At 43.3% G+C, this 15,385-nt stretch overlaps 1 protein-coding gene and 1 pseudogene across 1 annotated transcript; both read left to right on the forward strand.

Annotated features, from left to right (window-relative positions):
• The first annotated feature begins 1,145 nt into the window (after nt 1-1,145).
• LOC126260785 (putative inhibitor of apoptosis) lies at nt 1,146-1,724 on the forward strand. Its single transcript, XM_049958122.1, has one exon. The coding sequence runs from the start codon at nt 1,146-1,148 to the stop codon at nt 1,722-1,724; it is 579 nt and encodes a 192-aa protein (XP_049814079.1).
• A 13,162-nt stretch (nt 1,725-14,886) lies between these two features.
• Nucleotides 14,887-15,004, forward strand: LOC126261169 (5S ribosomal RNA; annotated as a pseudogene).
• The last annotated feature ends 381 nt before the right edge of the window (nt 15,005-15,385 follow it).

Consider the following 15,385-nt stretch of genomic DNA (forward strand, 5'->3'; position numbering starts at 1 on the left):
AACTAGTATAAAACGTTAACATTTCAGATATCTGAGTCAGATGGGACTTAACCTCATTAACTGTCTCAGTTGATACAAAATGCTTCCACGTGGTGTCAATCATAACATAAAGCTAAAGAAACAAATTATATCTGCTAGAAAAAATATACGGAAGAAGTTTCTATCGCTTAAGGCGAAAGAAAATAAGAGGAAAGTAGAAATGGAAGAAAAATTGCGACCAGTTTCTGAGCCTCTGCGAGAACTTCTATCTATCAGCAAAAGAAAAGAAGTTTCAAATCCTACATCTGTACAAACAGATATCACTGAGGTAGAAAAAATCGATGTTAAACCCCAACTTGAGTTACCTGATGATACTTTACCTTCATTAATTTTAATGAAAATTCCTAATAGAGAACGAGATGAAGTGTATGGAATGAGATACGATCCCAATAATGGGTGGATGATAGGAAGTGAGAAAGTGGTATTTGATGGAGAAGATTTAGTTATTAATGGTATAACGTATAATGGAACAAAAGGACTCTACAATTTACTGTTAAGAAAGAGGCCTCCTAAGAAAACATATACAAAAGCTGATCTTTCAACATACGCAAAAATTTTGAAAGCTACTAATGCACATAGGATAAACTATGTTAGTTATAAACCCATTAATGCTAATAAGAGTTTCAAGTATCAGACAATAATAAAAGGTCTTCAGACATATATGGAACCAGATATAAGACTCATTCGTGAAGAATCCAGAGCACAATTACTGGAAGAACATCGTCAACTGAGTGATGAAACGTCAGAAAGTGAACCTAGAGTTCAGAGTGGTAAAGGTATCACAGTACAAAGAAGAGATACATTTCCTGTTGTAAAGCAGTGGAAAAGATACAATAACAATTTACCTACAGATTATGTGTATTGGGATGATCCAAACGAACTTGTTGAACGACTTTTCTTCTTACATGGTTCAAGAGCTGCAGGCAATACATCTCATGACAATGAAATTATTTCTATCGAAGAAGAGTTGAGAGAAGCTGGAATAATTTTGTAACTGTGTAAGTTATCAGATACTTGGGTAGGGATTCTGGATACATATAGATCATGAACATCAAACTAACAGCTTCATAGTGTGTACTCACTGGCAACTGAGAGCAAGCTTCATGATGTACCTCACATTTCCTGAGCGGTTGGAAACGTTTCAAGATGGAAATTGGTTCAAAGAGTTTTTACCACCTGAGGACCTAGCACATGCTGGTTTCTACAGACCTAACTATCAAAGTGATGATGATACCGTCAAATGTGTCTATTGTGAAATTGAACAGAGTGGCTGGCAACCGGGTGACGATCCACTAGTGAGACATTTATGTCAGTCTCCAAAATGCCCCTTCGTATGCCCTGGAGCGATTGATTTATGCAGGCAATGCATGTTTAACGAACGCAAGTTGGCACATATGAGACTACCTGCATCGCCTCAGTACTGTTCTCGGACAGCACGTCAAGAATCCTTCCAAAATTGGTCAAAAGATCTACCAGTACAACCAGAACAGTTAGTTGAGGCTGGTTTCTTCTATACTGGCACTGGTGATTCTACAGCATGCTTCTATTGTGGTGGAGGACTGCGTGACTGGGAGGTGGGTGATGATCCATGGCAGCAGCACACATTCTGGTATCCTCATTGCAAGTACTTGTGGCTTAAGGATAAAATAACGCATGAAAGACAATCAAATGATGAAATAGATTAAAATAATCTGTCAAAAGATTGTACCTATACATTTTTTACTTCAATAAACACCTAACAAAGTGTAAAACTTACTTTTTTATTACCATATCAATTTGTATGTGTGTGTGTGTGTGTGTGTGTGTGTGTGTGTGTGTGTGTGTGTGTGAGAGAGAGAGAGAGAGAGAGAGACAGAGATAACTTGAAGGCAATGATCTCACTGAAACAAAAATAATAAAATCTGAGCCTTGAGGATAGAATGCGTGAAGCAATAAGGAGTACAGGCACGTCACTGGAGACGACAGCATCGTGCTATCACCATTCAAAACGCTGATAAATTGAGGAGGTTGCAAACCAAATCACATCAATGTCAGAAGCCCACACACCAGGATACAGTGTGGTAAAAGGGGTGGGAACAATGATGAAACAACAATGGATGTTATAAATGATGCTAACCACTGAGCTACAATGTCACATTACTGAAAATTATCAAATTTAGACACTTAACAAAAAAATTCGAATTATAGGTCCATAAGCTACAGCAAAAACACGTCAGAACCGGCAACATTAAGCAAAACGCAACGTCATCTGATGACGTCACAGATAACACACGTCAGCATCGTTATCACATGACGTCATCTGATGACGCCACTGATAACACAGGCCAGCATTGTTATCACATGACGTCATCTGATGACGTCACTGATAACACACGTCAGCATTGTTATCAATGACGTCCTCTGATGACGTCACTGATAACACACGTCAGCATTGTTATCAATGACGTCATCATATGACGTCATTCTGACATCATAGATAAGAGCCTGGGGGCCCGGGCCGGAGCTGTGCTTGTACATACATAGCTTATCTACTCACAAGCACAAATTATGAGTCCGAGTTTTGTTACCATATTTTAGCTTACCTGTGACTGCAGCTCAGCTTGGTACGTACTAAATTTTACTATTGTTAATTGTTCAGAATCATTTAATTCGAGTTCAAAGTTAAATCTCTTATTTCTAAATTGCGTAGATTCAAGTAGCTTTTGAAATGATTGTTGAGGTATTCCAAGACTAACCGTATTTTACTGAATTTCGATGTGCTTCAGAAAGAAAGCTCACTATTAACTTCAGTCACTAAATTAACTTTCGATTTTCCGGTTTTATTAATTCTTTTGCTAAATTAAGTCAGAGTGTAGCGTAATTTATTACTTCTGAAAAACTTTCAGTTTTCACACTACACGTGTCAACCTTCAATTGCCATGCTTCTAGTGTTAATTACATGTGTAATAACCTTTCTTTTTCAGTTACTGTAGTAATTGTCCTTAGGACTGGCGACCATAATTTCCCCCAAATCTCAAATATCTAATTACCGCTAGTTAATTGTTAACGTAACGGCCGCACATTTACTTTCTCTATTAACTTTACCCCTTTTCAAAATTAATTTCCACCAGTTTCATTGGCATTTTTCCTTTCAATTAGATGTAACCCTTTCCTCCCTCTATACCGACAGATTAACTTCGGTGACGATTGCTTTTCCCAAATTTCCATTAGGTACACGCGGTTTAATTTTTCACTGTCATTAAGGTCGATAAGTGAGGGGGAGGTTACATGTTGTTAGAAAGTGACAAACAATATTCTATTCAAAATAATCTCCATTGCTATTCATACATTTCTCCCACGTCTCCGGCAGGCTTCGAATGCTACGCCAAAAAACAGTTCTTTTGAAGTGAAGCAATCAGAGAGCCATTTTCGTACATTTTAATACGAAATGAAGCGGTGTTCAGCGAGAGCGCGTCCCAGTGATGCAAGTAGATGATAACTGGACGCAGCCAGGGCTGGAGAATAAGCCGCATGCCCCAGTATTTCCCAAATGAACGCATCGACCGTTAACCTGATCCGCTTAGCTGTGCGTCTTGGCGCATTATCCTGAAGCAATATGACTCTTTGTTGCCTTTTTCCATATTCTCGTCGTTTTTCACGAAATGATCGATTTAAATCCACCATTTGATGTTGGTAGCGATCAGTGATTACGGTTTCACTAAGTTTTAGCAGCTCATAATAGATGGCACCTTTGTGATCCCACCAAACACAGAGCACTGTCTTCTTTCCAAAGCGATTTGGTCTTGCAGTGGATGTCTACGGTTTGAATGGATTCACCCATGACTTACTACTCTTAGCATTCTCATAATATATTCATTTTTCATCACCTGTCACTATTCGGTGGAGAAATGACTTTCTTTTGTATCTGGCTAGCAGCATTTCGCAAGTGGTCTTTCGATTTGCTTGCTGTCTTTCATTCAGTTCATGCGGAACCCATTTTCCCACTTTCTGCACCTTTCCCATAGCTTACAACGTAAGGGCAAACGTTCAAATGTGTGTGATTTCCTAAGAAGCGAAACTGCTGTGGTCATCGGTCACTAGACTTACACACTACTTAAATTAACTTAAACTACCTTATGCTAAGTGCAGCACACACACCCATCGGCGAGGGAGGAGCCGAACCTCCGGCTGGAATGGCCGCGCAATCTATGATATGGCGCTTCAAAGCGCGCGGTCACACCGCGCGGCAACCGAAGAGAAAAGGCTTTCTGCATCACATTCAATTTTTCCGCGAGTTCCTGTTGAGTTTGAGTATCATGTTCATGCAATAAGGCCCACAATTCCTTGTCTCCCAACTTTCTCGGTGGTTACCCGAGCTCGTCGTTCATCACGTCAAAATCGCCACTTTTGAATCTTTATAACGCCTCGAAACACCCCGTTTTCCCAAGAGCATGTGTAAGTAGGCTGTTTAGGTTTTTATATTGGTAACGCCACGTAGCGCTCTGTATGAAAATCACTGGCTGTGCTGTGTGCAGTCCGTGGCTGGTTAGCATTGTTGTAATATTCGCTATTGTAGTGTTGGGCAGTTGGATGTGAACAGCGCGTAGCGTTGCGTAGTTGGAGGTGAGCCGCCAGCAGTGGTGGATGTGGGGAGAGAGATGGCGGAGTTTTGAGAGCGGATGATATGGATGTGTGTCCATCAGAGAGAGTAAATTGTTAAGACTGGATGTCATAAACTGATATATATATATTATGACTTTTGAACACTATTAAGGTATATACAGTGTTTGTTTTCTATCAAAATCTTTCAATTGCTAACTATGCCTATCAGTAGTTAGTGCCTTCAGTAGTTAAAATCTTTTATTTAGCTGGCAGTAGTGGCGCTCGCTGTATTGCAGCAGTTCGTGTAACGAAGATGTTTGTGAGGTAAGTGATTCATGAAAGGTAAAGGTTATTGTTAGTCAGGGCCATTCTTTTGTAGGGATTATTGAAAGTCAGACTGCGTTGCGCTAAAAATATTGTGTCACTTTAGTGATGATCAGAATAAGTAAAGAGATAAATGTCTGAGTACGTTCAGTTTTGCTCAGCTGTTTGAAAATAAAATAACGTAAGGGGTTTACCAGCACAGTAATTCATTAATTTTTCGAAGGGGACGTTTCACATGTTTGCTGAGAGCTTCGATAGCGTTCGATGTGATTCTGCAGCAGTTTTCTTCAAATGATAACAGAAAACCAATGCTGTCCGCAAATCGTAGTTTGCAGGCGCAGAACTCGACATGTTTACAGATTTGAAACAGGTACCTATGTATGGAGCTTGGGTTACTGTGTGTTGACATTCGTCGCCAGCCGGTACAGAAAGCAGATGGCACTGCAGACGCCGTCTCACGGGCCCTGTAGGGAAATTCTATAGCTGGTAAGCTCATTTTGTATCTACAGTGCTTCTTACCGTCTTCAGATGCTCAAATTCTCACCCTACCTAAATCGTCACTGAAAAACTATACATATCCGTACTGATTCCAATCCGACTTCATTAAATATATATTGTGTTAGCTCTACCTGGTTTGTAGTGCAGATCGTTTTGCTAACAGCATAGAACAGAACTGTCTGAAAGCATAGCGCACCTCGACGTCAATGTTTGGCTTTCGGTAGTTAGATCATTAACGCCAAACCCGTCCAAGTGTACTTACGCTCTATAGCTCTTATCAATTATAGACGAGTGAAACGTGTTCGCTGCCCCCGAGCTGTGTGGGCATTCTGTTGCGTGCTGGCGGTACGTGTGCTGTATGTTGCACGTTTGTGTGTGTGTGCGCGCGTGCGGCTTTGAAGCAGCGGCCGGTGGCTGTTCTGGTCTATTCGGCAGCGTGTACCACAGGCAGGAGCGGCCCGGCCTCGCGGGCGAGCAGCAATAATTCAGGGAGATAGCGGCCCCAAGGCGGCGCGTTTTACGTTGGGCAGGCGGGGGGAGGGGAGGGGAACCCCCGAGCCGAGCCGAGCCGAGCCGAGCCGATCCACGGCCGCAGCGCAGCGCCGCGCCTCGCCCAGCCGATGCATTTTGTACCAGCGGCCTGCTGGCGCAGCCACGCTGCCGTCCAGTCCTCGCCGCTGCAAAATTAATCGCCGCCATAAGAGCTACGCCGCCTACCTGCCACGCACTACAGTTTTGTCCGTGGCCTACCGCTGCGGTTCGGTGCGGCGCAGACTCCGTAACAGCGACCATACGCTGCGTTCAGTATTACTTTGCGATTTACGTTTCGGCAGGAGCACGTAAAGGCGCGGAACAGTGTAGCTACGTCTCTTACGGCTCAGGCGCACAACCCTATGTTTCATCGAAATCGCTGAATCTCGTAAACTGTTTCGCGTACAAGAATGGAAGTGGCATAAAAGAATTCTGGAACAGCAGTTCCACGTTTTCACCTTAGTTTTAAGTAAAAATTAAGTGCAATTCCAGAATGAGATTTTTCACTCTGCAGCGGCGTGTGCGCTGATGTGAAACTTCCTGGCAGACTGAAACCGTGTGCCGGACCGAGACTCGAACTCGGGACCTTAGCCTTCCGCGACCAAACGCTCCACCAACTGAGCTACCCAGGCACCACTCACGCTCCGCCCTCACAGCTTTACCTCCGCCAGTACCTCGTCTCCTACCTTCCAAACTTTACAGAAGCTCTCCTGCGAATCTGCTTGGGTAGCTCAGGTGGTAGAGCACATGCCCGTGGAAGGCAAAGGTCCCGTGTTCGAGTCTCGCTCCGGCACACAGTTTCAATCTGTCAGGAAGTTTCATATCAGCGCACACTCCGCTACAGAGTGAAAATATTCTGGAAACATCCCCCAGGCTGTGGCTAAGCCATGTCTTCGCAATATCCTTTCTTTCAGGAGTGCTGGTCCTGCAAGGTTCGAAGGAGAGCATCTGTAAAGCTTGGAAGGTAGGAGACGAGGTACTGGCGGAAGTAAAACTGTGAGGACGAGGCGTGAGTCGTGAATGGGTAGCTCAGTTGGTAGAGCACTTGCTCGCGAAAGGCAGAGGTGCCGAGTTCGAGTCTCGATCTGGCACACCGTTTTAATCTGCCAGCACGTTTTCTAAGTAAAAATTCTTAAGATGACATGCAGGGTGCATAAACCTAACTGTTCATCGCAGATATTTCTTGAATCCCTTAAAATATTGCATGTGTTCCACCCAAAGTAACTATAAACAAAATCATCAGTAAATAATGTATAGTCTCATACACTGAGGTGACAGATACACACGTGACATCCACAGTGTCAAGAATGTGCCGAGAATACCAAATTTCACTTACCACGTTTCACCATGGACAACGCAGAGGCCGACTGCCTTCACATAACAACCGAGAGCAGCAGTGTTTGTGTAGAGTTTTGAATGGTAACAGAGAAGCAACAGAATGAGATTTTCACTCTGAAGCGGAGTGTGCGCTGATATGAAACTTCCTGGCAGGTTAAAACTGTGTGCTGGATCGAGACTCGAACTCGGGACCTTTGCCTTTCTACCAACTGAGCTACCCAAGCACGCCTGACACCCTATCCTCACAGGCTTACTTCTGCCAGTATCTCATCTCCTACCTTCGAAACTTTACCGAAGCTCTCCTGCGAAAGGCAAAGGTCCCCAGTTCGAGTCTCGGTCCGGCAGCCAGTTTTAATTTGTCACGGAGTTTCAGATAATTAACTCTCCGTGAAATAACCGCAGAAATTATTGAGGGACGTACGACGAACGTATCGATATCTCAGTGTTTATCAGTGAGTTCGTGCGAAATTTGCTCTCAGCGGGCTTTGGCAGCAAACGACCGACGTGAGTGCTTTTGTTTACAACACGACGTCGTCTCCAGTGCCTCTCCTGGTCCGTGACCATATCAGTTGGCCCTACACGACTTTAAAACCGTGGCCTGGTCAGATGAATCTCGATTCCAGTTTCTAGGAGCTGATGTTAGGGTGCGAATGTAGCGCAGACCCACGAAGCCACGGACCCTTGTGGTCAAAAAAGCACTGTTAAAGCTGGTAGTGGCTTCATAATGGTGTGGGCTGCATTTGCATGGAACTGAACCGTTTATTGACTGGAAATTGTTGTCTTCGGCTACTTCGAGAGCCTTTGCAGCCATTGATGGACTTCACGATGCCAAATAACGATGGAATTTTTGTGGATGACTATGCGCAAAGCCACTGGGCCGCAGTTACTCGTGATTGTTTTGAAGAACGTTCTGGATTACTGAAGCGAATAGTTTGGCTACCCAGACGGCCCGTCATGGAACCCGTCGAGTATTTATGGGACACAACCGAGAGTCCTGTTCGCGCAAAAAAGCCTTCACGGGCAATACCTTCGCAGTTATTGACGGTTATAGATGCTGCATGGTTCTATATTTCTGCAGGGGAGACCAAACCACTTCGAGTTGCTGCACTACACCGGAAGAAAGGAAGTCTGACGCGATATTAGGAGGTATCACGTGACTTTTGTCACCTCAGTGTTTAATAGTTGTACAGGATGATACAGCTGCCCCTACCGATGTCTTTTCAGGCGACCCGCAACATTTGGTCATCATGAACTACAAGTGATATTATCACATTCTCTCGCTCGTTATGAGCGGATTAATTAGTTCAAATGGTTCAAATGGCTCTGAGCACAATGGGACTTAACTTCTAAGGTCATCAGTCCCCAAGAACTTAGAACTACTTAAACCTAACTAACCTAAGGACATCACACACATCCATGCCCGAGGCAGGATTCGAACCTGCGACCGTATCAGTCGCACGGTTCCGGACTGCGCGCCTAGAACCGCTCGGCCACCACGGCCGGCTGAATTAATTAGTCCCACAGGAAAATTTGGTAGGAAATCCAACGTAGCTAAGTTTTGTACTGGGATTGGTTTCCACGGAAGGCATATTTGTCGCGTTTTTGAAGAGAAATGTAGAAAAGTGACTTCAGACGCACCTCCACCCCCACACTCATCTCTCACCAGTCAGCAGTTCTAGTATGTTGTTTGTGGTACTCCCTCTTACCACTGTGGAAAATTTCCGATTGCCGAACCATTCGCGTTATTCGACGTTTCTTGGTCTCTAATGACTAGTCTAATACGCCACCATCATAATCGGGTATTTCGTTAACATTAGGAATGTAAACGTGCCATCGAGGGTAATGAATGAAAAACATCTTTTCTATATGCTATGTTGAAAATAATTTTGTTGGAAATTCAATCCAAATTAAACCCTTAGAAGCATAGTATTTTGGAAGTCAGAAGGTCTGACGAATATAATGACGTAATTATTTATTCTATGACGTTAAAATTCACAGAACTCGAAACATCCCCTTAGTAGAATTATGAAATGACAGTGCTGATAAACCTCTTACGTTATTTGCTTTTCAAACAGCTGAACCAGACTGAACGTACTCAGACATTTCAATCTTTACTTATTCTGATCATCACTAAACTGACACACAATATTTTTAACGCAACGCAATGTGACTTTTAATAGTCCCTACAAAAGAATGGCCCTGACTAACATTAACCTATACCTTTCACAAATCACTTACCTCACAAGAATCTTCGTTACTCGAACTACTGCAATACAGCGAGCGCCACTACTGCCAGCTAAATAAAAGATTCTAACTACTGAAGGCACTAACTACTGATAGGCGTAGTTAGCAAATGAAAGATTTTGATAGAGAACAAATAATGTATTTACCTTAACAGTGTTCAAAAGTCATAATATATATATCAGTTCATGACATCCAGTCTTACAAATTTCCTTTTTCTGACGGACACACGTCCAGATCGTCCGCTCTCAAAACTCCGCCATCTCTCTCCCCACATCCACCACTGCTGGCGGCTCACCTCCAACTGCGCAACGCTACGCGCTGTTCACATCCAACTGACCAACACTATAACAGCGAATATTCCAACAATGCCACCCAGTCACAGACTGCACACAGCACAGTCAGTGATTTTCATACAGAGCGCTACGTGGCGTTACCAACATAAAAACATAAACAGCCTACAAACTGTTAGGTAGAATTCACACACATGTCAGTTTTACAATTTGTAATTGCTCAACTAAGCCTAAGGCGTAATAACGCTAGTCAATCAAGACGGAGAAAGATCAAATGTGGGAAGTAATTCACGTAGTCGCAAATATTTGTACAGAGGTAGGAGGGAATGCCATTAACAATATGCTACAAATCCTGACCTGTAGGGGTTCAGTGTATGATTGCGTGTGAGTTTGTACATCGGTTTACTACGTTTATCTTGAATAACTCTAAAACTACCTCCTCAAGCGGAAAAGTATCCTAGTACAGAACTGAACTACATTTAACTTGCTGATGAAAGATCCTCTTAATTTTTTTTCGGTAGGACTAATACTGTGCGCGTAGCGAGTGAGAGAACATGAACATCTCGCGCGTGGTATATGTAGGCCGTACATAACACTGCACGTGGCATAATCCGACATCGATAGGGTCAGTTGAGTCACCATATACAGTACAACAGCATGCTGAAAAGTAATTCCTCCGAATCGTTTATGTAAAACCTCTTAAGGCCTTTTATATGAAACAAACTTATCAACATATTTCTCCGAGAGGGTACCAGTTTATTGATATCTTCACTGTACAGTTCTAGACCTTGTTGACAACCTCACCTCTGCTTGCACCGCTTCAGTTCTATCAAAGTGAAGACCTTGTAGAGCTCTTTAAGCTTTGGAAACATATGAAAATCGGACTGGGCGAATTCGGTACAGTATGGAGGATGATCGATGGCAGTGAAGCCAAAGGCATCGGACTGTTGCAGATGTCACAGATCTGTGGCCTGGCATTGTCGCCTTGAAGGATAGGATGCTCCATCTGTGAACAAACCCTCCGAATCCCATACTCGATTATGGCACGGTGTTTCCCACTTACCGACTGAGTTATGTTACACACTGCCGTATTACACGTTACATTTCAGAGTCCTCTGGGGATAGAGGGCTGCAAATGTCAAGAATGTTAATGGCAAATTTCCTTTAATTTACGTCTATGATCACAAACATTTTGTTCACAGATTACCGGTTTCGGTCTATAATGACCATCTTCAGATTTGCGTTTTATAAACCAATGTCCTAAACACAGATCTGGAGATGGTCATTGTAGACCGAAACCGGTAATCTATGAGCAAAAAGTTTGTGACCATAGACGTAAATTAAAGGAAATTTGTTCTATATACGGGTCACTGTTTTATTCGCGACAGTATCGCAGCTTGTGTATGTTAATGACGGTTGTTTTGTTTGTAAAAAAACTTAAAAGAGTTTTCACACAGAAAATTTCACCACGCCCTCGTATTTGCAGATATACCGATATAAACTTTCCTTTTTCAAATTGAACTGTAGCAACCTGCTGCTGGTTTCATAGGATTAAAAGAGACAAATTCAACGTTTTTTTTCATAATGCAGGGCCACAGTCATAATATATTTCTTTAAAGTCAGTACCGCCATTAGACTGCTGTTTATTTACATTGTTACATCTACACTTACACAATCACGATTTCGGCTTCAAAGTGCCATTATCAAGTGTTTTAAGTCTTATAAATTGCCTAAGATAGCATACTGTCGTAATAAAATACATCTTAACTGTAAATGTAACACTGTAAATAAACAGTCTAATGGCGGTACTGACTTTAAAGGAATTCAACGGTATTTAGGACTAGAAGACTAACAGGTAACAAGTTAAAGGAGATAGAAGATCTAGAAAAGGTATGTATGAGATCATTTGGAGTACACAGTGACAATAATAACATAAATAAGAATACCCAGCAAAATAAAACTGCCAACGACCTACGCTACATGTTCAACAACGACATTCAGCTTTTAACTGTCGCTCACTTTCGAAAGTCGTCTTTCCCGATGACGACGAATGAGTGGCACGGACATACAACAAGAGCATTTCTTACGGAAACGAAACCATCCTACCGGTACAGCGTAGTAATGCAATGTTCTTAGGAAGTGCATGTTGCAGTAGTTAACAAGCATTTTCTGGAATAGAGAGAAGTTCGTGCTGGAAAACTAGCACAACGATTTCTGTTTCAGTCACACTATTCAAATCTCCATTGTGAATACATTTAAGGCATACTGGAAGAGTAGCAGTTCCGTAAAGCTACGAACCAGAAGCAAACGCCGATGGACCTTGTATCATGTGGTAAGAATCACAGTAACATACTGTTGACTTGCAGTAACAGCATTTATATTCCAAAAACCGTAAACGAAGAACATCTCGACATACTAAGCTTGTCTAATTCTCACGACAGCGTTTTAACTTCTCTTTAGCAATTGTAGATCAATTAAAAAAATTTATTTGATTTGGATATCGTTTTCAATACGGCTACCACTTGTCGCACGGAATTGTATGCATCAACATCAAGCAGGTGTATATAGAGTCATGCACAACCACTTTGAAATTTTCTCTAGGTTAGCGCAATTTATGAGCTATAAAGTGTCGTAGCACACATTCTCTAGAAAAATTTCGTTTACCCGTCCCATAAAATTTAGGGACAAATTTCGGATCGTGCTGATTCTGCAAAGATTAATCACAAATATTCGTTTCTATATCAAGCAACCCATTTATACATTGCAAGAACAGTTCACAGTTTGCTTCTGTAGTTGTATTTTATGGACGCAGGTAGTTCCTTTTAACATGTTTGGGACCTTTTTAAATTTGCAATAATTCTACTAATTCCAGATTTGTGTTTTATGCCACGTCGAAATTCTTCGGCTGCAATGCTGAATAATTCTCCTGAAGTACAATCCTTTTAACGTCGGCTCCACAGTCATTTCTGTGTGTGAAAGCTGTACTGCATTTGTGAGTGAACTACAACGTTAGAGGACCTTACATGGCGCGAAAATACGTACCTTATGAGTCATACAAAAACTGTTACTGTATGACAAGTTTTAATGGCTTTGTCAGTACGATATTAAGTTTTAACAGAGCAGAACATTACTTTGAAGCAGCGAAGCTCGTCAGAGAAGCCTAACCACTCCCTTAACAGAGTCAGGGGGAGACTAAGAAGGGTTCTTAAGAGATCCAAGCTTTCAACGTGCTTGAGGACGTTTTGAAATTAACGTTTGCTAAACTCTCGTCGAAACGAAACTTGGTTCAAACCAGAGTGTCTTTTCAGACTTACGTCAATAAGAAAAAGAAATCCAACGGTTAATATACAGCTTATTGAAGGAGCGAGTGGGTTTAAGTTCTGAATGCCATTTAATTTCGAGCGCTCCCCCCCCCTCCCCCTCCCTAGGTGTTCTTGTCCTAAGTGTTGTTAAACTGAAGTGTACCTCATTAACTCATTAATTTAGAGCCGATGCTAATTATGCCGCTGTTAATACCTGAGCAGTCACCCCTTCTTCACCACCCACTTGCGTCGTATAACAGGAAAGTTACACCGAACGACGCCCTGAGACACGTCAACTGAATGAGTTTTCCTCGTTTGTTCGATTTACTTGTAGTACTCTCGGCCTGAATATGAGCGTGTGGGAGTTTTCTGGCGACATCCGTCCATCCATGCAGTCTCTAATAAGCAGAGCAACTGTGCAGCAAAAGTGCAATGACTGACAGACAGTAATTGGTTTGCCCTTTTTCAGAATGAAATGATGGACTACGATACAAATGCTGATCGCGTACACTACGTGATCAGAAGTACTTGGAAGCCCCAGTGTAGTGCGGAATTTACCAGAAGACGTCAAGGGAGTCGTACGTGCCAGTACGAAAAAGAGTCAGTGACTATTGTCAGAGAACCAGCGTTAGCAGAGTGGGTGGTTAGCAGAACTCAGTGACCTTGGACGTCGAATAGTCACTGAGTAAAAAATCCAACAGGAGTTTTCCAAAGCTTCTGAGACTGACTGCCCAAGTCGACTGTTGGTAACGTCATTGGGAACTGGGAACGCGAAGGAACAACCACAGTTAAATCGAGCTTAACCTTACCAGGGAAAAGCGAGCATTGTGGAGGTTGGCAGTAAGAAATCGCATAGCATCAGCAGAATGAATGAGTGAATGCTACAACCAGTCGAGCTCGCACAGTGGCTGCGCGTTAGGAGTTAAAAGACTGAGTCAGAACGGTCGAGTATCTTGTCATAACCCACACGTTTATGCAGGCAATGGCTAGAGAGGCGTAAAGTTTGACACCACTGGAGAGTGGAACGCTGGAATTGAGTGATTTTGACTGATCAATCACGCTGTACAATGTGATGGATGGGTTTAGGTTTGGCGAATCCATGGAGAGCGTTATCTGACAAGATTTTCAGTGTCAACAGTGATGTATGGAGAGGTGGTCGTAATCTGAGGTGGTGTTGTTCGTGGTTAGAATATGGTCCGCCTATTATGATAAGGAAACCACTGAAGACGAAAGCGTACGACAACACTCTGTACTGCGTACATTGGAGGAACGGTTTGGAGAGCATGACTGTTTGTTCCAGCATGACAATGCAGCCTATCACAAAGGAATGCGTGAGGCAGTGGTTTGGGGCAGTAACTTTCCTGAAGAGACTGGCCTGGCCAGATACCCAGTCTGAAACCAACGGAACGTGTTTGGGATGAGTTAGGATAGGGCCGGTCGCGTCGTAGCCAAACCACACGCGAGCCTGGCGTTCCGGCCTCGTGCAGGCCAAGTCTCGGCCGGTCTTGGATATTCTCAGTCCTGCTCAGAAGTTCTCGGTAAAAAGGAACATTTCATTAGGTATCGTTGTGTGGTATTTTTAGGTCAGCACAACTGGTTGGTTGGTTGATTCGGGGGGTGGAGGGACCAAACAGCGAAGTTATTGGTCCCATCGGATGAGGGAAGGATGGGGAAGGAATTCGGCCGCGCCCTTTGACAGGAACCATCCCGGAAATTGCCTGAAGCGATTTAGTGAGATCGCCAACGGCCTTACCGCAGTGGTAACACCGGTTCCCGTCGGATCACCGAAGTTAAGTGCTGTCGGACTGGACTAGCACTTGGATGGTTGACCATCATGTCTGTCGAGCGCTGTTGGCAAGCTTGGTGCACTCACCCCTTGTGAGACAAACTGAGGAGCTACTTGACTGAGAAGTAGCGGCTCCGGTCACGTAAACTGACATACGGCCGGGAGAGCGGTGTCGAGCGGTTCTAGGCGCTTCAGTATGGAACCGTGTGACCGCTGCGTTCGCAGGTTCGAATCCTGTCTCGGGCATGGATGTGTGTGATGTCCTTAGGTTAGTTAGGTTTAAGTAATTCCAAGTTCTAGGGGATTGATGACCTCAGATGTTAAGTCTCATAATGTTCAGAGCTATTTGAACCATTTGAGAGCGGTGTGCTGACCACATGCCCCTCCACATCCGAATCCAAAGACACTTTGGGACTAAGGATGACACGGCGGCTGGTCGGTACCTTTGGGTC

This window comes from Schistocerca nitens, chromosome 5 (genome assembly GCF_023898315.1).
Source record: "Schistocerca nitens isolate TAMUIC-IGC-003100 chromosome 5, iqSchNite1.1, whole genome shotgun sequence".
Classification (NCBI taxonomy): domain Eukaryota; kingdom Metazoa; phylum Arthropoda; class Insecta; order Orthoptera; family Acrididae; genus Schistocerca; species Schistocerca nitens.